The following is a 26664-nucleotide window of genomic DNA, read 5'->3' as shown; positions in this document are numbered from 1 at the left end:
GGGTGGAGGGGGGTATGGGGGAAGATGGGCAGGGGGCTGAGTGGATATGGCAGTTTCATACTGATGGCACAGAAATATGGCCCCAACATAAGCTGTACACCATGGATCTCTTTTCTGAAATGGCTTCAAATGGACTGGCAGCTGACAGGCTTTCCACAGGGCGGCATTAAGGAATTTCAAGGCAATAATAGACAAAACAGTGCGGGTGTCCTACCCTGCCTATGAGATATTTATGGACTGACTAACAAAAGGGTTGAAATGTCGTCACTCACAAAAATGTGGGGTGACATGTCATAAACTGCAGAGACAAACATTCTATTAGCATGAAGGTAATGACAAAGAGACTGCACCACCTAAGCTGTGACCTGAGGCGGTTACCAACCCCTTCCAGAAAGGTGTGTGAGTTCACACAGTCCTGTGGCAGGAGTGATAATTAAGGTGTTTAAGAGGGTGCGGGAGGCAAGCTTGCTCACACACATGAAAGGGAGCGCTTGTCAGCCAACCTGACCTAATATTTTGAAAGCTGTCAAAAGACAAGAACCTTCAGTTAGAACACCCCTGGTTCCTGGCCATCTAAACAGCATTGACAGAATATGGTACATCATTAATTTATATTATACCATAACATCCGTGATTTGGGCTGATCGTTGTTACTCTATCAATTATGTCCTGTTGAAGTGCCGTCCTTGAGTCAAGCAGGCAGCAATGCCATATGTGGTATTTGTATGTACTATACCTTGTGGGAATTCTTTTAGTTTTTCTCCTTTCTTTGCTTAAAAAAACACAGTTCTCGGGGTCGTTGGTTGCATTCTTAAGAATAGTGTGCCAGGACTGATGGACCTGTAATGGACTTCCAGACTTCCGTTATCTAGAGATCAGCACTAACCTGTGTTCTTTTCATCTTTCTACTCTGTCCAAATTTTAACTAAATACATAAATACAGGACGTAGTAGGCTTCATACAACTGAACATGTTTTTCTTTAAACTCCCGTTGCCAACATGTCTGTAGTGCAGATAAATATGACAAACTAAAGTAATGTCTTGGTATGATTGTATCACACAGTGATAAATAGATCTAAATACTGTAGTAACATAAATCATGTGTGAAAAGTATTTCCAGCAAAGGTGGCATCAAGTGAAAGCTTGTGTTAAACTGTTTAAATGAAGTGTGGTATTTAGATGTTGGCTGCCAATTCATTTGCACCTCACCACCAAGCGTACAGACAAAGCAGAAAACAAAGACACATGGGCATAAACTAGGACAGCCACTTAAACTTCTCAATGTCACAGTTGAGAGCTTTATTAGAGTACGATTTAAACGGATGACCTGCTTAGTACCCTGCACCCTAGACCAGCTCTACGGTGAGTTCAGCAGAGAGATGGCACATCTCCAGATGCCTGCATATCTCCCCCCGGTTGTTGTGCTCTGCTCTGACAATCTAACACAACTTTCCCATGGTGACTTCCTGTAGCTGGAAGATAAAGATCTGACGGAGGGAGATAGCAGTCTGTGATGGTGGAACCGCCCCGGAGCCATCTGACAGGTGAGCCCGTGAAGGCTCCTCCCCACCTAAGTGGCCTGGAGCCCCCGTGATTAAAGCTAGCCCAGCTAGCTGTTGGATGCTCTAGATGTGTATCACTGTGGCAGGATGACTGGTCATCTCCCTCCCCTTGTCATGTCCTCAGTCCCCAGGTCTGCACATGAGACACTGCGGCCTCCTCTAATCACAGGCTTTCACAGCCCACATGGCCCTCCTTTGGTTTGAATTGAACAACTTCTTTCAACAAGTTATGTCCGTGTCAAACATTAACATGAGTTATTTGGGTTTGTGTTGGCCGCATGCTTCAAAGGCCAAGGAGAGGTGACACAATAGGAAAAGAATGCTTGTGTGATTGCAAGGGGCTGAGTGTGGTTAGCTGTGCCGCTAAATGAAATGGAGTGATAACAGCATGAAAACCCAGCAGCTGTCTTACTGCAGCTTAGTCACTCGGCACCATCGGAGCGCTGGAGCATAATGAATAGGGCGGGAGTCTCCGCGTCACATCAGATAGGACACATGAATCACTACAGAAAGATACAAGAGCAAGGCTTCTCTGTTGGAAAGATCTGATGTGTCTGATAAGATACTTCCAGGTGACACGCCAGAGACAACCGGAGAACAGCGGTGGTCTCTTGGTGACTATCTCTTTCTTGCGTGGTCACACATGCCTGCAAACATTATACATGTAATGCGAACTTGAGAGATATCTCAACTGCATGTTTTATTAATATTGGAACTAAATAATGCATGGAAACATCCATGTTTGCTGACTAATCTTCACCGACTTGCATTTAATACTGTTAACTTTCATCTCCAACACCTGCAATAACACTGAATACATGTATACTTACCTTATGAACCTCTTCATCCTGTGTATACAATCTTTCAACGTAAGAAACACAAGTGCAAAAGGGCCCCCCACAAGTTCTTAAAAGTGAACCTTCCCTATCTTGCCTGTCCACACACTCTCAACTTGTTTGACATTTGAATTGCATTGTGGCTCCGCATTGTGACTCCTAATGATAGAATACAGCAGGTGTGACACAAGGTGACACATAGTGAGTCTAACCACGGTGCATGTCCAGAAGCTGCCAAGAGGACATCATTAGGTTGTGCCATGATGTCCGCATCCTGCAGTCTGTGACAGCTCTCTGTTTACCAGCATTGCCACCTCATTACCATCACCTCTCTGACCCCAGGGCTTGTGCACTCTATAATTAGGGCCCAATGATGTCTGCCCCCCCCTCTCTCTCGCCCCAACAATCCACCACCACTAATGGAACCAATTTGTATTCACTGTCAGCTCCGATGGGCTCTCATGCGGAGAGATGTCCTTATCACCGGCCCTCTGGCTCCCATCACCTAAGCCCTCTCATGCCGCCTGCCAAGCCCAGCACTCTGATGGACACGGGGGTGTGGGGGGGAGCCAGCGAGAGCACAACAGGACGGGGGAAGTGAACAGGCTGGGGAGAGGGCAGACAGCCACGGGGGGAGATAGCGTAGTGTGGGCAGGCCATGCCGTACGTGTCTCCATCTTTCCAATCTAAGTGATTGTAGCAGCCGCAGACAGATTTGCCACAGTTCAGCAGCAGGTTAGCAGTGTCATGGAAAGGAGATGATCGATCTCCTAACAAGCAAAATCACGCATGGCGTGAAGCAGAGAGCCGTTTTGCAATGTTACAAAAAGTAACAAGTATCCCAAGATGTAACAAAACAATACAATTGAGCATAGTAAAACGCGCAGGAAATTGCGTTTGCGAGGCCTAAGTCCTCTGCTCCACCAGAGCTGTACACACAGCGGGAGAAACGCCAGAAAAAGAGGCTCTGAGCAGAGAGACAAGGAGAAGTATGGGAAGGGGATCTTCTCAGGGGAGGCCTGATCTAATCACACACATCTGCACAAACACAGCTCGCTGTCAGCAACCGTGTGTTTTATGAACCTCCCCGTCTCTACGGTGACAGACCTCAGCCTTCCTCTCCTCCCGTACCTCCTTGCCCCATGCCTCACAGCGCCTCCAGAGTGTGTGTACACACCTCCGTCTGCTGTAAATCAAGAGCATTCTGGGAGGAAGCCTCCCCGGTGTCACTGGAGACCCATACCTACTCCAGTAGTAGATGATGCATGTGTCCATAATTTGGGGGGGGGGGGGGGGGGGGGGGGGGCTCTTCAGCTTGTTGCTCCCTGTCTTGTGCGTCCCTGATGTGTTTTGGTTGTGGCTGGTGGTGCTGTGAATGTTGGTCAGCCAGGCTGACAATGCTCCAGGCTCAGCTCAGAGAGGTGGGGTGAAAGGTCATGCAACAGCAGAAGTGGCTTTCTGCTCCAGTTTAATCTGGGATTAGCTCAGGGTCAGGGTTATCTCCCAAAGGCCTGAGCGGAATCGGAAAACAGGGATTGCCTGAAGTGAAGTGGCAATACTGACAGCCTGTTCAGAATGGGAATAAGGCGGCGTTCACCAGCCTGCAGGCAGACACACAGGCAGGATGAAAACAGGGCAGAAACAGGGTCAGTTATCTTTCACTGAGCCCAGGGTTGTGACCGAGCAAGCACTCTCAAAAACTCCCCAGCCAACAGGCCCCTCTTAGAGGAGGATCATGTGAATCATGGTGGTGAATTACTGTGCCCTGTGAACCCATGAATCATATGCATATATGTCTAGATATATGATTGTGCATTCCTTTGGTTTCCTTGATACATCCATCTGACATTTGGAGTAGCTACCACAGAAGGGTAAACATGGCTACATAATCACTCTGTAGTAGAAGGGAAAGCTGAATGTCCCATACTGCTAGCAAAAACAAATACAAGTATTGTGATTAATGATAGACAATTATGAAAAAGTAAAGAGTCTTGAGAGAAATGATTAATGACAATTTCTCATCCTGGTTTGTCTCAGTAGCCAACCAGATTCCCTGCAGTCTGGACTCAGTAACCGTCTGTGGCTTTTACCAGGTGTTCTGGGGTCTACTGTCTCTGAGTCCTGGGCTCCAGAACACTCTAGTAGCACATGATGGATTGGATCCTAAAGGCCCATTCTAAAACTCTGTATTTACATCCGAAAGGGAAAGAAAATTAGACCTCACAAACAAGGCATGATTACATGCAGTACTTCAATTCATTTGATTAATATCTCATCTCAAAAATTAGCAGTGAACAATACATTTTAAAAATCTCTCTTAGATTGTGCACATTTTCACAGCATTATCTCATCGAAAATCCCCTCTGTAAAATAGAGGGATTTTCTTATTCTTAATGGATCGTGGACATGGACAGTAAATGAATACTATTACATGGTTATCCTTAGACTATATTACTGGAATTATCCATGGCATCTGATATGAAGCAGAGCAGTCAAATCAAAAACTCCCATAGTTCACACAAAGCTTAACTTCAATAGATGTAATGGACCATTGAGGCTTTTGATTGCTCTTCCTGCATCAGGAAGCTATGTATATGCTATAGATCATAACTTGCAGGACTGCCCAGTGTACTAGAACCTCAGACTGTATACATGACGACCATGGGATCCTTGCCACTGCTGAGAGATGAGATCACCTTTACTAAGTCTGAAAACACTGTGAATGTATATGAAATGTATATGAGAGTTGTTGAAATGTATATGAGAGTTGTTGAGGCAACAAGAAGGGATTATGTACCCAGCTCTATTGGATGATAGTACGTGCCTGCAGAAGATGCTCAAGCCATGAGACGGAGAATAGTGACCTGCTGGCCCGTGTGACTCCACAGATGTCCCTGAGACATGCATGTAGCTGGCTGATTTGTGACCCAGTGTGGGGTCTCAGAGTGGGAGGGCAATTGTCCCTTCTCTTCCCAGGAATGGCAGGGACATCCGACAGAATGTGACAGGGCCCATTGTGGCTGTGTTCCTGCTCACCCTCCTACACAGTCCTCCCTCTGCTGCTTCTCTCAAGGAAGGGGGGGGGGGCTGTGGCCAGAGTGCCACCTCAGCTTGTCTTCCTGGCCCGTGGGAGGTCCGGCCAGCCAGCGGAGGTCTTGGACCCTTTGTGTTAAGTGTTTCTGTTTTTAGGGGCGAAGGAATGAGGCCGGATACACTTGGTGCTTTATCAGCTCTATCAGAGTACACCCAGCGCCCGCCCCCCCCCCCCCCCCCTCCCTGACATGGGGGTCCAGATATCTGGGGAGTGACAGTGAGCGGCCCAGCGAGTCAATCCCACCATTGGCAGTTGGGCAGCGGGGGGAACAGTTGAGTCTCCAGGTGCCTCCGATTCCCAGGCCGGAAGGACAGGAAACAGGATTAACAGTCAAAGGTCCTTTCTGAATACTTATGCCAACAGGGTCAAGCCTTCTGCCTCATCATTTTCTTTCTATTTGGAGAAGGCAGTCATCTGAAATGAGGTGATTAGTCCTTTTAAAAACACCCTGGTGTTTTCATCCGCCTCACTGGGCCTCCACATACTACATCCACTCCACACGCTCCCATGGGCTTGGGGGTCGGGGGGGAGGTCGGAGGCGGGGGGACCCCATCACACAGACAGTGACATGACACCAGAAGTCACTGAGCTTATAACTCCATGGTTTTTGACTACAGTCTCATGTCCTTAAACTCTGCCAGTTTTAAAGGGCCCTTTAAGGCCCTTATCCTGGCCTCTTATCCTCTTCTCGAGCCTGAACGATATAATAGGCTTCCAAAAGATAACACCAGTCCATCTGGTGAGAGAGTCACACTGTCCGCAACTTTGTATCTTTTCCCTGTCTACCGTAACGCCCTGGGCAGTAGTGTACTGTAAGACTGTCTTTGGGACTGTTGCTCTCCCTTTCCTGCTTTTTCTGCTTTACTCTCACACTCCCTATCTGGAACTTTCTCTCTCACTCTTTCCCACTCACTTATTTCCTACTACTGTACTTTCTGCCCATAAGAGGTGGTGTTAAGGAGATACAGGATAAGGCGGATGGGATGGGGTCAGTGAGTTTGCCAAGCCGATTTAGCCATCCCTGTTAGTCACTGGTAATCTCCCTGCAGCGAACAGGCTGATAACCACAGGCCCATAACGACAGGATGGAGAAGGGTTCAGGCTGATGGCATGCCTTCTCTAGTTTCAACTCTCTTGAAGTACACACAAACACATACACACACACACACAAGCATGATCGCATGCCTATTAGCACCTCATGGAGTTAAGCTGGTTTGACATGTACTATAAAAAAAGCCATAATGGATAATTATCAGTGACAACATAGACAGTCACATACAAGTAGGAAAGAAATGGTTGGAAATAGAAGGCGTGACCCAAATACAGAGCAGAGTGAAGAGCGAGAGAAAGTAAGAAGCGTGTGAACATGCGTATCAGCCATCAGCAACATTCCCCTGCGACAGAGGTGTTTGCTTTGGCAGAGTGGACCCGCACCTCAGGTCCTGAGAGAGACGCAGCCACAGCATCCCTGTTCCCTTGCCTCAAACACCCCATCACGGCCTCCTCTCGCCTCACCACACACCTGATCCCAGCCCAGCCTCTGACCTAAGAAATGTGCTTTTTGGATAAAAGACCCCACACCCCAGCCTAGAGTGAGACTAGAACTGAGCTGAACCAAACAAGCTCCGCCAAGTCTCTCTCCAGATGTAGGAGTGACAGGGATATTATTTTAAATACGGAGGTTATTACCGTAGTGTATGGCAAGACAGAAGATTGTCTTGTCGAGGGACCATATTAATTTCCTTATTCTACAATATAGAGTGCAATGGCAAAACATACTCAATAGTTGAGATATTAAGTTTATGTGATAAACATACTACAACAGCTGCTTAGAAATGCCCTAACTGGTTATATAAGTATAGAACCATAAGTATAGAATCAGTATATAAAAAAAACAGTATATACCTTACACTGATCAAGCAACTGAAACTAACATTTACACAGTTCATCTATCCCACTGCTGAACTGCATGGCAGCAGAACTATACCGTATTTGTGGGGAGCAGACTGCACTTTCATTGATTGAGAGCATACCCCACTTTTCTAGCTCCCACTGGTACTGGACAATCTGAAGAGACCAACCACTTCTAGCTTTTCACTCATCACATGATTTCCCTCCAGCCCGAGGAGGGTACACTTTTTAATATGACTCCGATGAAGGAAAACTAACTGTCAGTCATTGATGCCAGACCTTTTTACACTTTCACTTAAGGGATTCTCTTTCAGCACTGATCAATATCAGCCGAACCTCAGTTAGACCAACATAGGAGAGCCTATTAAGAGAACTTTGAGCCTTGAGGGAAATGAAGCCATTTTGAGCTGGCAGAGAGTGTGAAGGGAGAGTGTTTGAGTCAATATGAAGCAAAATAAGAAGAAGAACAAGTTGTGCATTACCAAGAAACAACTGAGGTAAAGCATTCCCAGTCCATTTATATAAAGTCAGTTTATCAGGCATTTGATTTATCACAACATCCATTCAAATATATGGGGTCAGATATACTGTCAGAATCAGTGGAATGGCTTGATGTGTACAGATTTAATCTCTTATGGGATTGCTGCCACACTAGATGTTGTGACACTCTAATGTAAAGTTCATGACCGCTATAGGACAGGATAGAAAAGCTTCTTAATATCTGAGAAAACAAGTGCTCTCTGGTCATAAAACAAACACACTCCCTCATTATCACTGGCTTCACACGACAGACCCTGCCGAAACAGCTTAGCGCCCTTTGCTACATCATCCCTGTAACAACAACCAGCATGAGACGAGAGTCCCTGTGTTAGGCTTTTTTTTTATTTTGCTAAGAAGCTAAGCCCGTTTCCCTGGGGACCCAAACCTGTACCCAGCAGAAAGTATTGCTTGGAAGCAGAACATTCCACACAAAACCCCTGATCCATAAATTCCAATCAAATCAATTTAGCCTAAGTTCCAGAGCTCTGATGCTCCAACCTGGAGAGTTTCAGGTAAAAACATGATACCCTTTCCCATAATTCCTGAAGAGTATATTTGACATGGACTTTGGTAAATCCCAGAGAAATCCTGCTGTGTTTTTGGACCACAGATCTCTGACCTCAGTTTGGCCAGAATTGGCTGAAGGTCTGCGGGCCTGTGGTGGCAGCTAAGCCAGGCCATAGCATCTGTTTACATCCCCCTCTGGCTCAGGCTGCTGCTAGAGACATTATGACTCATTGATCTGAGCTTCTCAATCCTTACCCAGCTTATTTAAACTAATGGGACAACCTCAGGATTGGTCACGAAGTGCAATCTCTCCATAAGGCCGAGTGCACTTAGAGTTCAGCGATGTATTCTTTCCGGAAGTGTAGCATTTACGTAGACTGGGTGCAGAAGAGAAACTCCATCCATCTTGGGGAATGTTCCCCACTGATTACAGAGGGTTCTTTCTTCTTTCATCAATCCATTTTCTTTCAGTGGAAAAGGATCTCTTAGACTTAGACTTTATCATCTCAAAAAACAATGTAAAGCTCTACATACTTTGACATCCGTATTTCCACACCATCTGATAGCCTTGCTTTGACCCCAAACTCTCAAGGGGACTACCATCAGCATGCCCATAACAGCATTGCAAAACTACATTCATAAATAACTTGGGGGTTGGCATGACAACATAACACAGCATGTGTGGGAGGGGACAGGGTAGTTGTGAAAGGAGTAAGTAGTAGTGAGCTCAGGCTGACTTCCTTTCATTTGGCCAACCACCAAGAAACACAGGAGACAGGTCTAATGGACATATTTCACTATGAATTAATGAATGTTCAATTCTTTCATGTATTCGTTGATGTGAAGTGAGGCGATACACTTTCCTTGGTCTTTAGTGAGGACCTGAAGAAAAAGTACACAATGTAAGATTCTACCTTGTTTCCTTCCTCTAGGTTTCACTCTGGGTCTCACGTTGGTCTCTCTAAATCCCCGGATGCTCTCCCAGTTGGGAGAGAGACAGTCTGCTAATAGAATCCAACTCTGTGCTCTGCTGTCGGCCAGCAGCCCTGACATTAATCTCACAAGTCCCGAGAGCAGGGCTGAGCTAGAGGCCGCAGAGTGTTTGGAGACACAAAGCTTTTATAATAGAGGAGCTGTCCATATCTCACCCACACCTCAGCCATCCATCTTCATCCCCCACCTGGAACACTCCATCCCAGTGCATTATCATCCCTGCGTGTTACCCCTGTAGACCTGGGGAGACATGTGTGCACTCAAAGGCTCACATGCAGACTGGCAGCTTTGGGAAGACAGAGTAGCAGTGAATACTGCTTTTTGGATTGGGAGAGCTACTTAGTCTCTGCTCTGGATCAACATTTTCAATTTTTAGGTAAGGTCACACAAGCTGTCATATGTCACAACCTTGTGGTCATTTTTGAAGATGTTAGTTTCAACTGTGGGTAATTAACAGCGGGCTGGATCAGATGTGTGGAACCAGTCCCAGAGGACAAGACAGGAATCCAAAACAAGAACCGAGAGCAAAGACTATCTCAATAAATCGGCTGCTTTTGTCACTCAAAGACACAGATGAGAGCCTGCACAGCTGGTATACACGAGAGGGTTTGCTGGTGTATGAATGGGGAAACACAAGACAAAAAAGATAAAGATGTGTGGAATAGAGAATGGCAAATGAACAGGCTCCACTGAGAGCCAGCTACAACTTCTTTTGGTGTGTCTATAATTGGGGTTATCTATGCGGTTCCTCCTCCTCTGAGGAACGGTCATGCATTGATGCCCCCTAATGCTGCCCTTTGGAGCTGGGAGATCCTTCCCTGCGTGGCCCTTATCAAAAGACCCAGCACGCTCCACAACAGAGGGAACTCCTTCGTTCTCACACTCTTTTGTGGGCCTCTGCAATTAACTATCAACTGGGCATGAAACACAGGATGGAGAGATTTCCCCTTTTTTGAATGGAGAGATTAATAGAGTCCTCACTCTGTGCCAAACAGAACAGAACCCAACCCCAGTGTGTAAGCAATTAATACAGCATGTTATCCTTGGCATTAACTAGGAAGGGAAATCCAGATGAGAGCAGCTTTGGTAATGGGTCACATCATTCGCAGAGCTCCAGAGTCATGTATCAGATTGCTCTACTGTACATTTAGGATGTTAATGACTGAAAAATCAAGCATTAATTCAAAAAATAAGGTAAGACAAATTTCAAAGAGTGTTTGGGCTGAAAAGGACAAATATGACCCTCCCTTACCCTCCACATTCATATGATGCAAAACAAGCCATCCCTCACTGAAATCTTATAAACATTTGATATATAAATCCGATCTGGGTGGAGACCACTGAAAAGACCACACATTTGGCAGATTGTCATTTCTTGCCAGTTTCTCTCTCGCAGCTGTGAACGAATACCCTTCCGCAATCCCAACCTCATGTTTCTGAAAAACATTTTAATTGCCACAGCAATTAAGCAAGACAAGTCAAAACGGAGTTCCTTTGGAGAGTCTTTGTGAGAAGAGAGAGCGTAATCTGCCTCCCCAGGCATGTTTCACTCTCCCAAAATGCTCTGAGAAAATGCTGAATATCTGTTGGCGATATATGTCTTGAACCCAGTCCAGTAAGAGTACTATACACCGAAGGGAAAATATTTAGGTTCGGCAATGATGTGATTTTAACAGCAGTACATCAACAGCTAGCATGTTCTACAAGCATTTTGAGGGTTGAATTATGCAGCAACCCGACATGGTCCCAAAAATGTGGGTTAGCTTTTATGAATAGAGAGAAATACAAAAACCTGGCAGCCTTCATGCACTTTCCATAAGTGGGGTTTTTATTAATGTAACTTGTACAGAATTGTATTTATTTTTTTCAATGGAGAAGTTGTTATAATTTAGAAAGACCTAGAAAGGTCTGGATTGTCCGTCCACTCTACTCCCAGATTGTGTTGACATTGATACATTTCCTGAAATAGACATGGCCACATTTCTACAGATGATGAATGCCACAATCAACCTACTTACTGTTCCTATTTCCTAACAAGCTTATGAGGGATGAAGTGGGAAATAAGTAGTTAAGTCTCAAGTTCTTTTACTAAACTGGGAACCTTGCACTTCCATTCATTAGATTTAGATGTACTCCCCCACGGTTAGTCCCATTACAGAAATGACTGGTACATAAAGGGAATAGCATGTTAAGAACCTGTGGGAGGAGTGTCACAACATCTTGTTAAAGAGATTATGGGGCAAACTTACGTATTCAATCAGATAGGATTGCTCAGGTGGATCTTCAGAGGAATGCCAGCCTCCAAGGACAAAGGAGCAAAGGGGCCAGTCATGCCTTCAGGGCATCAACAAGCTCTTAATAATACCATATAGGAAAGCATCCATCACAACGTGTTGGCAATTACTGTCTTAGTGAGAAACAGGAAAGTTAAGTCAACTACGAAATGAAACCCAACGACAGGAAACGGATCAAGTGTGCTGGAGGATTGTTTGAGGTCACCACAGCTCTTTTCACAGGTGTAGCTACGCTTCCCCTCAGACTATCTGATGAAAGGAAAGCTGTCCATCTCAGGTGGCCTCCACTGGCAAGTAACACAACCGTGTTGCTAAGAGGGACTGCAGGAGTTTAGAGACAAAACCTTAACTGTGAAAAGACTCAACATGGAATTCAACACCAATTGGTTTTTAATATTCGTTAAAACACTTAAGGGGTTGAAACAACGTTGGCAGATGAGAAAAATGAAAGAAGAAAAGAAAGAATTTTTGTTGCACCACAACAATGCACCAAGTCAAAATATTTTTGTCCTCTGCTTAAATCAACATCATTGCCTTGTTAAAATATTTGAGCATTACAACATGGTAATTCTATATAAGCCTAAAACTATTAGAGTAAAGCCCAAGTTTAGATTGCGCTTCTACCAGAAGACACTTCCTCAAAGAGGCCACAAAAATCATAGCAAATGCAACCACATTAGTCACTTGGAGTTGTTTTGGAAAACACGATTCATTCCAGCCTTCTATTCTCATAGGCCAGTTCCTTTGTCCAGTTCTAACACTGAAGCAGACCTTTTCCTCCCTACCAGTGGTATGGTAAAGGCTGGCAGAGAGAGAGGGAGACTGTATGGAGAGGGCTGCCTGGGAGGGAGAGGGACTGGCGTGGTGCATTAGCGTAGCAGGTGAGCGTGACATCCACACACCCTCTCTTCATAGCAACAACATCCCTGTGTGCTGCTGATTACTGCTAGCAGCGGGAGCCTGCTTGAGTGTATATAGAGAGCGTGTCACACCTAGGCCAGCCAACAGGTGTCTTCAAGGTCACTGCTGCTGCTGTTGCTGCCTGGGGGAGGACAGACAGGCCTAAGTTTTTCTTCCATGAACGTACCGTACCTCCCACCCAAATACAGACGACAAATATGAGGTGTTGCACGAATTACGTTTTTTTAAAGAAATCCTCCACTTCCTTTTGAAAAAGGTTTTTTACTCGTGTCAAAACTAGTAATATAACTGGAACATTCTGCCAATTCAGCAATACCAGCTCTTTCCGTACAGACTACAGCTAATCCCTTACTGCTTTGGTGTTCATTTTACTTTTACACAAACACGCTTACACTCTGTTGAGCTTTAACTTGTTCATGCAGCCACATCTGAGATTTGAAGAGTTAACTCGTACACAGTGCATCTCATCCCCTAGTGTGTCATTAAAACAACTGCATCTCCAATCATCATCATTTATCTCTGCATCACTAATTAGTTACGATCAATTACCTTTTCTCAGTGCTGCTTTCATGTTTAGGAAAACAGGAAGAGGTGCTTATTTGCCATTGCTCTTTTGCCTCTCTTCTCAAATATCTCCCTGGGTTGTGTACCCTAGTTTGGCCTTGTATCTGATGAGAGTGCCCCATTATAAAGCCATTGATCACTCTGGGGTCCAGGGCCCGACAGAAGCTCAGGAACCTCCAGTACCTCCCCCTAGTCACGCTCCTCATCCTCCCTGACAAAAAGAAAGGTACCCTCATTTGGCTGAAAGACTTTCTGTACAGTATGTGTGCCATTTTTTCAAGTCGGTGAAAAAAAAACATTACAAAGGAGATGTTAAACAATATTTTGGTGAAAAAGAGTTACATGTCACCTTGAGTAGTTTGCTCATGCTGGCAAGGAAGGCAGTCAAAATAAAAGCTCACTGGTGAAAAGCGCATGGATGACTGTCTGATTACACACCAGAAGAGCAGGAGTCAGGGGACGTGACAGCACACAGACGCTGCTGTTAGTGTACAGTTACAGGGGCTGAAGTCAAGCTCTGTACTAGCTTTGGGCCAGATCTTATTCACTTAATCTTCCCCTACATTTGTCTCCACTTTCTCTCTATCCTCCGTACTCCTTTTCTGATGCCCAAACAGACCCAGTATAAACATGTCAAAACAGGGAAAGTGGAAGAGAACGGTTAAAAACTGCTCTCCACTGAAGCCCATGAGAGAAGCAATGTGCCAACCAGCCTCAGAGTAGCATAAAAGAGTAATCTCTCTCTCTCTCTCTCTCTCTCTCTCTCTCTCTCTCTCTCTCTCTCTCTCTCTCTCTCTCTGTCTCTCTCTCTCTCTCTCTCTCTCTCTCTCTCTCTCTCTCTCTCTCTCTCTCTCTCTCTCACTCTCGCTCTGTCTCTCTCTCTCTCTCTGTCTCCCTCTCTGTCTCTCTCTCTCTCCCCCTCTCTCTCTCTCTCTCTCTCTCCCTCTCTCTCTGTCTCTCTCTGGAAGTGATAGGTTCTTCTCTGATTCTGGGCCCGTTTGTCTTCCCATAGAAAGGAAATGCAAAAGAGGCTGTCCTGATACTCTGGGAAACGCCACAGGACATCTCTGGGGGAGAATTAAATACGGTCACTGAGATACACACAGTGAAGTGGCAATAAAGTATTCATTAACCCCCATTCAAAGGGTAAGCAGGGAAACAAGAATCTCAAGTAAGAAGTCAAACAAGGACTTAACATTCTTAATAAACCCCCTCCACTGTCTACTACAGTAGTTTTCCAAACAACCAGGAGCCTCTTGATGTGCTTAGATCTGCACGAGTATCTCTGTTGGAAGGATACAACACAGAAAAAAAACTGTGGTAAAGGTGCTATATTGCACCACAGCATTCCAAACACTTTGAAAATAATTTCCCATCATTATGAATCCACTGATGTCAAACTGAAAAACACAGCTGTATGTGTTGGCAGTGATCCAGCTAGTGGAGAGTGTTAATTGTTCTTCCAGCTCATCTGATCCCCGAGCACCCCATGTCTATCCAGCGACCTCATTTTTCACCTACATTCCACACTGCTGTCCAGCCTTTGCATCTCCAAAGCTGTGCTGTATGGGCCCAGGCTGAGGAATGCATAGGCAGCACAGAGCAAGGTCCGTGGGGTGCTGTGCAGGGTATTCACTGACAGAAAAGGCCTGATGCCAGTTTGACACCCACCCCCAGGTCTCCCAGAATGTGAATGAACTTCTTTGAATGGGAGGCAAACCTACACAAACGCCACAGGAGCTATAGTGGGCTGCAGGACCTTCACAGGGGGAAGAGTGTGTGGGCGAGACCAAACAACAACAACAACAAGGGGAATGCTTGCCGGGGTCCCACCATTCACTGCCTGGCCAATGGAAGGGACACTCCACTGCAGGGGGGTATTTGAAAAGATGGGCCATCAACAAAACCGAGTGGGGAGTGGGGTGGGGGGTGCAGAGCTGGCCCTGACCTGGTCTCAATAGATGTGGAGCAGTGTAACTCCACACATAACAATCAACACCTACTCCACCAACATGCAAGAGGAAAACTCCAAATCAGCATTTCAAAAGCGTTACATCACAAAGGCATCAAAGCGCACACATGGTATAATGCCTTGAGTGCTCTTGTGGTCCGCACTAAACACATTGTGTCTCCCCGAGAGATTCATTTATTATTTCCCCTTTCACAGGAGCACAGCTGACCAGCTGAAGAGGTGGAGTAGAGAAGCCTGACAGGTAGAAGAGACACAGACAGGAAGTGTGGGATAATTGCTGACTGCCATATGATCTATCTGGGAAAAGGCCTAGCTGAAGCACTGGCCTACTTTGTTAAATGATACAATAAGATGTTTTCTCTATAGTATTTTAGATGTCTACACTTACTCAAACTAAGTTGACATATTTCCATATTTAAGTCAAACACCAGGATGCATGACTCAGCAAAGATGTATCCTAGCTAAATCTGAGTTGTTACCCAGACACGCCAGTAATACAATATTTCAGGGACAGGAGGAGTGATGGAGGCAGGTTAATCCCTGAGGAAAGAGCACCTCTGAACTCACCGGTCCTGCCCGCCTGCTTGACCTCACTGCCTACCAGCCACATGGCTGACCACTCGAAAGAAAGGACCTGTGTTAGCAGCTTCTTTCTTTACATTTACATTTTGTCATTTAGCAGACACTCTTATCAAGAGCAAGTTACAGTAACGACAGGGACATTCTCCCCAAGGCAAATAGGGTGAAGTGCTTTGCCTTGCCCTAGGACGCAACGTCATTTTGCACGATTCCCTAACTGCTTTACCGCTCATCCATCTGACCCTATCTCTTTGTCTGTAAGTGTAATGTTGCCCAAGCTACACAGCACAATGCTGAAGAATCCACAAACCATGATATTCTGACATTCTGAGGACAGCCACTGAATATGTTGACTGTTGCTCCTTGCCCCAGTGATAAAAAAGAGACACAACATATTGTTTGGCAAACTAATTACTAAAGAATTAGCCAGCTGTAAGAGCCAAGAGTAATATACAGCCCTTCTCTTCTCATCCTGGGATAAGCCCAGAAAAGGTTTCTCTGAACTACCAGAGGTCAAATTATATTCACCAAAACCAATACCAGATGATTATGGGTCTCTGGTGTCTTTAACTTAGCAACCACATGTGGTCAGGTTCTTCTGCTACTGAGTGCCTGAGCAGCACTGTAGCCAATTCCCAAGACAAAGGGTCACTGGTCATAGTTCAGTCCAGCTGCACTTGACCACTGTCTAGGTCACTGGATTCACACGCAGTCCTTCCATCTCTGTCTACCTGCCACATTTGAGCATTCCTCTAGGATTTGCAGTCAGAATTGTAGGATGATATCCCTTGGAACCTTGGATAATAAGGATTAAAGTGAATGAAAAATACATAATTTATTTTATGTGACGTCAAATCAGGTTTTACTGATCGCTGGCATGGATACATAAATAACTAATTGCAGCTGTGATAAACGAAATTCTATTATGAGACAAATACATTCTGTTAGGCCTTCCCTGAACCTCCAGCATTCTAAAACAGTGATGATATAATTCACTGTTGGCCAAGCAGCACTTGGACCCCAGCTCAGGTTTAAGGTGAGTGAGCCCACACACACGTCACCTATTATCAGCACATAATCTGTCTGGACAACGACTCCACCTGACACCTTAATCTGCCACAGGAACAACACAGCATCTAAGAATACCCAGTGTTCAGCTCTTTGGGCTGTGTGGAGACCAGGACAAAGCCAGTCTGGTTCCTCGACCCGTTTATCCAGTCAGCACTAATGCTCGGTTTTCACTGGAGAGCAAAGCTTCCAAATCCCACAGGAAGTCCAAAGGATGCCACCTAGAAACAAGCGATCTAATAGGGTGAAACCATGGCTCCGGTTCGACCTGACCAGCCTGTTAGGAGGGAGAGTGAAGGCATTGTCAGAGACATGCTCAGTCATCACCTGGAACATTTGTTGAAGAAATACAGAACAATCATTTCAGACCTGACATAATCCCTCTGCATACACCGCTGGGTACCTACATAAACAGATCTCTAACCAACGAGGGTGTGAAATGAGCTGCAGCTTTCTGAGGAAGAATGCTGTCACTAGCAAAGCACTATGAAAGGAAACAAAAATAGCATTGTATTATTGAATTTAAGTTGCAACATATGTCATCCTTTAGCCCTTACAAAGTCTGTATCTAACATACAGTATTCTCTGTGTCAAAGGCTTCCATTCATTCAAGTCTGATTTAATTGCTGGTCTGGTTCTGTTTTACTATTAGTTTTAGAACGCAGGATTCAGAGAAAGAATTAATAGCAAAAAACAAATGGGTCCAGGCTTTGCTGCTGGGGAAAAAGTGATTCATGCCATCTACATGATTCGCCTGGCATTTTCCAGTATGGCGAGAAGCAACAGATGCAACAACATGGCCCTGAAACAGGAGACACACAACACTGGGACAGTCTCTTTGGCAAGGGTCTCCGTTTCAATCGAGGCGAGGCTCTGACAGAAGCAGTAACCAAACCCAGGCGGATGTTCACAGGTGAAAGTCTGACCACCAAGGGAACACCACACACTCTTAACAGCTCTTTTCCTGCGGACGCTAAAAAAGAGCAGCACTGCCATCCCAGGAATGCCAAACACTCTGCTCCTTTTGCATTTCCTGCCGTTCCCTTGTCAATGGAGGAGAGGCGAGGAGAGGCGAGGGAAGACGGGGCGGCGCACCAGGAAACTGAGAGCCAGAGACTGGGATGTCTATATTTAGATGATACACGGTCACCTACAGTTTCCCTCCCCAGAATAGTCCTCACTGTAGAAATTGGGCCCTTCAGAGCACACTGAGGATTGAACCTATCCTCTATTCTGCACACACACACAAACAAATGCACACACACACAACCATGTGTAACGCACGGACAATAAGCCTACAACAAGCATGAGATTAGGATGGATTATAGAATAGAAGGAGATCTGTGTCTGTATACCATCACTCAGGGCAGTGTGTGATATAGCCCAATGTATGAGTAATGAACGTTCAGTCCAACAGCAACAGATCTGCAAAGGAAGCCCACCCAAGAGCAGTGTGCTACAGGTTTATGCTAGCCTTAATGCAACATGACAAAAGACACATGTAGCTGAGTGTTTATTTAGAGAAAGGAAGTGGCAATGTCAGACCTGGATACCAGATTATAGCTGTGTTTGGGACAGCATGTTTAAAAAAACCTACATGTGTGTGTGTGTGTGACCTGGCAGAGATCACACAGGCCTTGATTTAAATAGCAGGGGTAGGGTCGGGGTAGGATTCTCCATCTCTAATCCTGTCCTACACAAGACGCTGGCCTGGCCTTGCCCTAACATCCTGTCCAGCAAATATACAGATACTTTGGGTTCATTACTAAACTATGAGGCTAATGTTGGTATGCCTCCAGAACTGTCTGAAAGAGGACTACAGGCCACGTGTTCCCTCGCTACCCACGTCTTGGTGGGGGGACGTAGACCACAGTGGAGGTTTATAGTGTTTCTGCAGTACTGGGCCTCAAAACTAGTCCTCAAACATCCCCCAACACTGTACAAAAATGATTTAGACACACCAGGACTTTATTGACAAAATTACACTTTTAAAAGGAAGGTCACACTTCCAAAACCACAGCCCTTAGCCACCCCCTCTGCTGCTGGTGCTCCATGGTTAACCACTGCATTACAAATGAGGGCTGTGTGCCTGTTAGCGGAGAACAGGGTTTCACACTAAGTATAGCTGCTGTAGAGAAACTGAGGTCTGGGTCATGGCCAAGGTAATGGTTTTCAATGCTTTGTCAGTCATTACCTTCCCACCACATGTATAAAAACTGCACTGTGTGCAGCCATTAGGGAATATAGTTCAACATGTGCATCTGTGCCAGAGTATTTGGGTAGCGGTTTCATGGGTTTAACATTAAGTGGTCCAATAGAGATCTATGAGCCAGACAGTTTTAGTCAGTGTAAGGGTGTGGCATGTTGCTGGAGGTGTCAGGCAGATCAGATCAGAGACAGGGTTGCGGAGAGAAACAGGGAACACAGAAATGTTCTAGAAACTAACCAGTGAGCTAATTGTGAAAAATCTAAGACTAAAGTAGATCAATATCTCATTCTCAGCCAGCTGGGCCAGTTTAATGGTCTGGCACCAGTGACAGAAGTGATCTCTTCTTGTTGTGCAGTAACACGCTGTCAAGTACAATCAGGTCAGTAGTGATAACAGGAGGTCAAGATGAACCGAGGCTGTCCTGGTATGTTTCCCCTTTTAGCAGACAATAATGTGAACACAGCATATATGAGGTTTAAACATTTACCAGGGGAGTGAGAGAACTACAGGGGTGGATCAGAGTCAAGATGACATCGTACTTTAGAGCACAGAAAGAATAACAACCATTAGCAGCAGCATGGATAAACCATGCTATAAGCTGCTTTTTGTATCACATTTTTTTCTCTAATCTCCTGTTGTTGTTCCAATTCCCGGGTGTCAAAGCAGAAATACATACAGTACAGTAGGCCAATAACATTTGAAGCATGTTACTACTGTACTACGAGGGCCACAGGAATCCCTGAGTTCAGGGCCTTTAACCCTGGAGGGGAGGGTCTTACCAACCACTCAAAATAGACAAAGGCTTGGCTGGAGTATATAAATAGGGCCTTGCTGCTAGTTCTTACAGCAAGGCTGCAGATGAGAGGTGTGAATGCAAGAGGGGCAAGGGTAGCCATCTACACTGTCAGTGGTGTACTTCGGTGTGGTGGTGACACCAACCCACAAGCTTGCTCCTTTCTATGGTCTTGGTCTTAAATACTAGAAGAGGAGTAATCCTTGTGATGTCATGGCAATTAAGGAGGGCTTTCCTCAGCCTTCCCATGATGCTCCATGCTGCCATGCATTCCACTGGAGAGCAACCATAACCATGTCTTTAGGCCCGTTAGGGACAACATGGATGGCAGACAGTCTGTCAAATAGCACAGCATTGAAACTACTGTCCTCTCATGCACTGTAACGTCAACCTTAGACAGCCTTGGTCTTGGTCAGGAATTAAATCACCATTCTAAAGAATGTTTACCCTGTCCCTTTGTTTAGTCTCAACTCATGTTGATTTTCAGCAGACCTAGGTAAATAACTAATGTTTACAGACCTCAGTACAAGTAGCACTGGCTTCAATTTATCACTCACAATTTCTTAGTGAACAACAATGTATGTGTTGCTTTTTAAAGATGCTTTGTACATTGTTCTGTTGTTTCACTTGAAAAAAAGATATTAGAAAGGAGAGCAAGGAAACTAGAAATCTACTATAATGCAGTAGAATATTCCAGAGAGAATATGGGCCAACATCAACAAAGCTACAGTTAGTTATGATTCATGACAATACGATATAAAAACAAACTGGCAAACACCCCCTGGAGCATTGCCTAATAGTGCATTAGTTCCTTCAAACGATTTGTCATTCTCCATCGATGAGTACTTCCACGTTGCAATGCAGAAAGGGTGATATGAAAAACTACAGATAAAGATGTTCTCTCTAAATGGTTTACAAAGGGCTCTGCATCTAAACAGTTACTTAGTGGTGTCACGTGGGAGCCTGTATTTTCTCCCACATTCCCTCTGCATGGTAATTCATTGCTTCCAAGTCAGGGGTGGAGAGACGTTTCTCAAGTGTTGGCGCAGTTTCAGGTCTGAAATTAGAGCACACGATTCCAGAGAAATAGAACTATGTCCATGGGCCAGTTTCAACACGTAATAATATTGTATATAATGTGACAAATTAGTGTTTTAAATGGTAGGTTTTCTCCAGAATATGACAGCTAGTTCCATTGTTTTCTGATACTGGGGAGATTTTAACCTACTGTATGCAGGGAAGTAGAGAGTCAATATATGCCTCTTACGGGTTGTTGACAACAGCGTCTTTTCAGAACCAACCACAAAGAGTGTGATTGATTATCTATGCCCCTTTCTATGGCCAGTCAGGTCAGTTTAGGGTCACCAGGTATTGATTACACGGACACCTATTAGTTCCTCTATCTAAAGCGACTTAGATATCTGAGTGGATCCTTCCAATGAGTTCAAAGACGAAGGTGATAAGCCTGACCAAAGTCTGACTCTCAGGTCTTACCTCATACTTATAATAAACACAAAGTTCTTTCCTTCATCTTTTCAATGCTATACATATCTAGCTTAATTTGAATCGCCTTTAAACATGCCTTTTCATAGAGTATGTTACTACTCTATGAAAAGGCATGTACTCTATGACGAGTATACTAAATGTTTACTTGTCTCTGCATTATGCACATTAAGGCGCTTATTACAAGCAAAAGACAATGTGTTCTTAATTATTCACTCTGTAAATGCAAAACCCTCCATCAGAGTTAATACAGGGTATCAAAGTGGTAGCCTAAAAGCGACATTCTAGATTTCAAAGTTGAATACAGAAGCAGGATAGTTGCTAATTAACTTAAATGTCCTCTACTGGCACCTCTGTGCTGGTTCAGATCAGATAGACCATGGTTATGTTGCTGGTCAAGTATATCCCTGTGGTGCAAATTAAGAATTGAAACATTATGTTGAGTGCAGCTGGTTGGCCAATGTTCACAAGGCCTAACAAAAAACAATTAAGACGAAGAATCATAATATTGAAGGGGGAAAAGGTTGACTCTAGAGCTTTTGAAAAAGCAGAGTCAGTAGACTGTGAAATTCATGAAAACAAACAGGTAAGCAAGAGATCCAGCTTTTCACCCCAGCTGTCAGCTAAACACTACTGCACAGTATGCTAGTCTAAACACTACTGCACAGTATGCTAGTCTAAACACTGTTTTAACCAATTCAACCCCAATTTGTGCTACGCAACTCTTGAATGGAAATTGTCTCCCTGAAAAGCCAGTAATTCAAAAAGAATACCCTCAGTTTTTTGACAGTGTAAAATGAAATATAGGTCAAGGTCTTATTGTGAAGAACTGAGTAAATGATGGAAATACGTATGAAAGAAATGCTGAGCTCTGGATGTGTGCTCAGTGATGTGTTAAATCCAACTTGATTAAAGAGGGGGAAAACCTTTAACAGTGAACTGTGCCAGGCCACTTAATTAAGTCAACGTGGTCTGTGGAGCGCTGGGAAATAGGAAGCAAAGCAAACAGGGGAATTGCTTAGTCCCTTTGCTTTTCTCCGTCTGTTAATCGCAGGCTTGATCTCAGCGCGGGGCAGACCTTGGGGACAACGCTGTGCTTCACTGATCCTAGCAATTTGTTCTTGGTAATACTCTTTCTCCCTTCAACAAACACAACGCCCCGCTCTATCTCATCTACATGACCAGTGAAGTGCACAAACAAAAGCCACTACAGTAGATCTGTCCATCCGCAACAGGATCCAAATTTGACAATAACCATGACTGTTTTATTACACCCATCCCTGCAGGTGATTGCATTTTTTAAGGCATCGATTTGATTTGTGAAGTCGTATTCTCAACCCTTTTAATTTCAACCATGTTCAAACAGACTCTCAAAAAATACACTGGAGTCTTTGTTAACTTCCATTTGTGTTTATTTCCTCCGGCTTTGTTTATGTTTTTAATTATTCTTATAATGTACCCGAGTGGAAGCAGCTGCTTGGAGTTAGCATGCCCCAATCAGGAGGAGGCAAATTAGAATCACATGATTTGTTGGTGGTCTGTTGAACGGATGTGCGGTGTAATATGAGAGCCTGACGATGTTGTCAATTCTTCCTCTCTGAAACCTACTAGCACTTATCAAAGCCACATTCATCCCAATTATCTAATCATCAGTCAGACAAAGGAAGGCTGCACACAAACACAAACAGAGAGAAACAGATGAGGTGGACATCCGGAAGGAAACTTATCATACTGTATGGACCTTCATTCTCAAACCATGATGCAAACACGTGGGAACAGAAGAGATCAAGTGAAATGATCAATCAAACGGCGCACACGTACACACACACGCACGCACACACACACACACACACACACACATCAATCCTGTTATACACCTTTATCTCAAGCCATGTTGAAGGACTCTTACAGTACCTTTGAAGGAGATGAAGACCCGGGGTGCAGCATGGGGGTCGTTGGTGATGCCCAGGGCTCTGACAGACAGCACCAGGAGGGTGTGGAGCGTCCACAGACTGGCCAGCAGCATGGTGAACCAGTCTCCAGTCACTCACACAGGATCACAGAATTCTAGAGGTAGACACAATGGATTGGCAGTGAGGAACAATGCGCTAATTCTACAACACACGTAATAAGCGCCTTATTGTGCATAATGCAGAGACAAATAAACATTTAGTATACTCGTCATAGAGTACATGCCTTTTCATAGAGCGTTTTCATGTGTTCTGTAACTTTATGAAACATAATACTGATGTTTAGAGATTACACACAATTTTGAAAGCAGCAGAAAAACATAACAACTGTAAAGTGGCTTTCATCCAACTTTTTGCTTTGTAAATCATTCCATTATGCAAAAGTAATTTTTGACAATAATGTGTGACAAATGGGATGATCCCGTTTGCTCCCTCTAAAGTTATTTAGTGCAGCAAGGCTTTGTTTTCTAGACAAGCCTAATACATTCCTTCTTCATGACCGCCAACTAATGAGTGTTGGTATATAATTATATAATTATGTAAGCTCAGGTAAAACCTTTTTTTCACACCATCCAATCAGAGGAAAATAAATATGACTTATGTAATATCAAATACAGATAAATACAGTCCTCTGTTGGGTTAATGGCACACTCAAATATGTTGTTTGATCAAATTAAGACAGGGGAACCCAAAATGAAACCCAAATGTGGGTGGTGAACACATTTGGCATTTTGAAATACGATTGAATTATTCTTCATAGTTCAGAAGTCAGAAAGGTTCGGCAACTACACCAACATTTAACTGTATTTATAGATACTCGTTGAGCGTTGACTCGTCATATACATGTTTTACATCCACTTAGTTCTTGGCTTGTCCTCAATGCTTTCCCAGAGAGTTATGGAGTTATGTGCTAATAAGTCACTTCAAATTTGATTGGTCTCATGAATGGACAAGACTGCCACCCACAGTGGTAACAGTCAGAGGTGTCTATGTATTCCTACAGTCCAGGGTGCAAAATCTTTCTCAAACAATTCTTGTTTTGAAGAGGGAACCCATATTTTCTCAGACCAGACTGGACACTGACAGTATGATATTTCCTTGACAGGTAAGGTAAGGGGGCTCCTGGAAAACCAAAATCAGAGTCGTCAAAGTGGATCTCAAACTAAGTGGTTGGTTAGGGGGGTTGATGAGTAAAACCAGCTGTTCAAACTTGGCCTATTTGTTAGCAACGTGTTCTCATGTCCCATTGTTTATTCTGAGTATGGGCCTATTCCTAGTAATAAAATGAAATTATAATTTACAGTCAAATGTATACACCTTAATGAACACATGAGCATGTTTAAAACAAAAAAGGATAAGCGAAAAAGCATTGACCTACGCTTGATATCAGTCCCCGATAATCTTATCTGTAAAGATTGTTACTTGTTCTTCGTCGCGATGAACAATTAAAATACTACGACACCAAGACTCCTGCTCCTGCTTGAATCAGCTTGGTCCCTGCTAGTACATTCAGCGAGCTCTACGGGGTCGTACTCCATAGCAAATGTAACCGTGCGCCACCGCCTTTCATATTTGAGGAGAGATACGTTTATTTGGGACAGATATAGGCTATAGAAATGCAATATATTTTCCTGAAACGGGCGCCAGTTACAGTTGAAATAAAAAACTTTTAGTAACAATTTCGTCACCATTTCGCCAGTTTACAATAAATCTACAGCTGCTTTTACTACATTGTGAGATTAACAGGCGGACTGAACTATGACAGACAATGAAGCACTAGTGACAACATATAAAACAATAATAAAGCATAGAGAAAACACATGTAGGCTATGAAAGCAATGAAGTATTTTATCATAAAATTGAAAAAAGACAAATGTTATTAAAATATTTGTCACCAATCAAGGCCCCCAATCAAGTTTAGTTGATGAGCAAAATAAGGAAAGCTAAGAGCGAGAGAGAGAGAACAAATGCATACAGTAGAATAATCGACATTTCCAAATAATTTCTAACTCATTTAATTACCTGATCGTTACAACTCTCCAAAAATAACTTTGAGTCCAGCCTTATAAGTCATCGAATAAGTCAACAAATTCCGAGAAATTATTCGACTCCGTCTCCAGTTGAAAGTGTTTAAGTTCCCTGTGCGAACGGTCCTTGGAACACCTGAGGACCGTACGCTGACCGTGTTCATGAAATTCAGCCTAAAGGAAATTCTTTCCGCTGGGATAAAAAAGGATAGGTAAATGTGGCTCAGTAGGCTAGGTCCTTAAAATATGTACAACGTGTAGTCCTCGTTCTCAAAAAGTGGTCTAATCCAGTACCCAAAGTCAGCGGTGAAAGTTAAACGTTCCTGACTGTTCGGAGAAAGGCGCAAGCAGGTGGATGCCATGGCCCTATTTGCCTTAAACACACCCACGGGGCGGGATGTACCTTTTTATCCCGCCTCTACTGTGTCAATACATTACTGTAGAAGTCACTGACTGAATCTATTTGGAGCGATGACAGAGGTGCAATATTAAAGTCAACTTTTCGAGTCAAGATTAACAGACAATTTGTTATAGATGTATAAATATCAGACGTAGGCTACTCATAAAATACCCATAGGCTAAATGTTGAATAAGAATGAACACACTTCGAAGGACTCTTAATTAATCATTCATCTTCTCTCCTCAAGAAGGCGTCGTCATCAGCAACCTGTCAATGTACAATAATGACAACAATTGATTCTTGCATTACATGTTAGCTCACTTATGTTGTCTTTCTCTAATTGAATGTCTCTATCACTTCCCAAAGGACGTATCACTGTTTTATTATGTTGTTGACTAGGCTACTTATTAACGTCTTCGATTTCTCTCATGTCTCTACTTGCAAGCCACAATCTCAGACATTAGCTGTGAAAGGAAAATGCTTCACAAGATTTGAGAAAGTTGTCCAAACATACTACATACTAAACATTCTACTTGCTTAAAGTTGAATTTGGAGACATGACACATTCAGTAGGCCTATGTCACACAACTGTACTCCCTCCAGCTGAACTGTTCATTATATTCATTTTTATTGTGAATATGGAAATATAGAACAATGTGTGACCCTATTAAGTCACACATTAGATTCAAGGAAACGATCAAGTTTTGTCTTTGTATTTTACTTAATTCTCAGATTCACACAATGTGTCAGCATGATGGACATGTTTTTTAAAGTTCAAAAAATGGCCATTAAAATGACTAATTTACCTCTTCATTCAAACAGACTGACTAGGTTCATTCAGTTAAATCAGAAAATGTAACGTTTTTACATTTTAATTCCTTTCATTCATTCCTTTCAATCCTTCATTATCTGCTTCTCATT

The 26664-nt window shown here is 43.9% G+C and overlaps 1 protein-coding gene across 1 annotated transcript in view; it reads right to left on the bottom strand.

Moving 5' to 3' along the window:
* The window catches only part of LOC146272988 (semaphorin-3F-like), a 49389-nt gene extending 23692 nt beyond the window's left edge, over positions 1-25697 (bottom strand). Inside the window, exons 1-2 of the mRNA XM_084704832.1 lie at positions 25339-25697; positions 23261-23413 (exon numbers count right to left, since the gene is read on the bottom strand). Of these exons, the coding sequence (XP_084560958.1) occupies positions 23261-23372 (112 nt within the window). The 5' untranslated portion in view covers positions 23373-23413; positions 25339-25697. The remainder of the gene's footprint in view (positions 1-23260; positions 23414-25338) is intronic.
* Positions 25698-26664: the final 967 nt, after the last annotated feature.

Source organism: Hypomesus nipponensis, chromosome 9 (assembly GCF_054491055.1).
Source record: "Hypomesus nipponensis isolate SF chromosome 9, ASM5449105v1, whole genome shotgun sequence".
Lineage (NCBI taxonomy): Eukaryota > Metazoa > Chordata > Actinopteri > Osmeriformes > Osmeridae > Hypomesus > Hypomesus nipponensis.
This window is presented reverse-complemented; position numbering and strand designations above follow the sequence as displayed.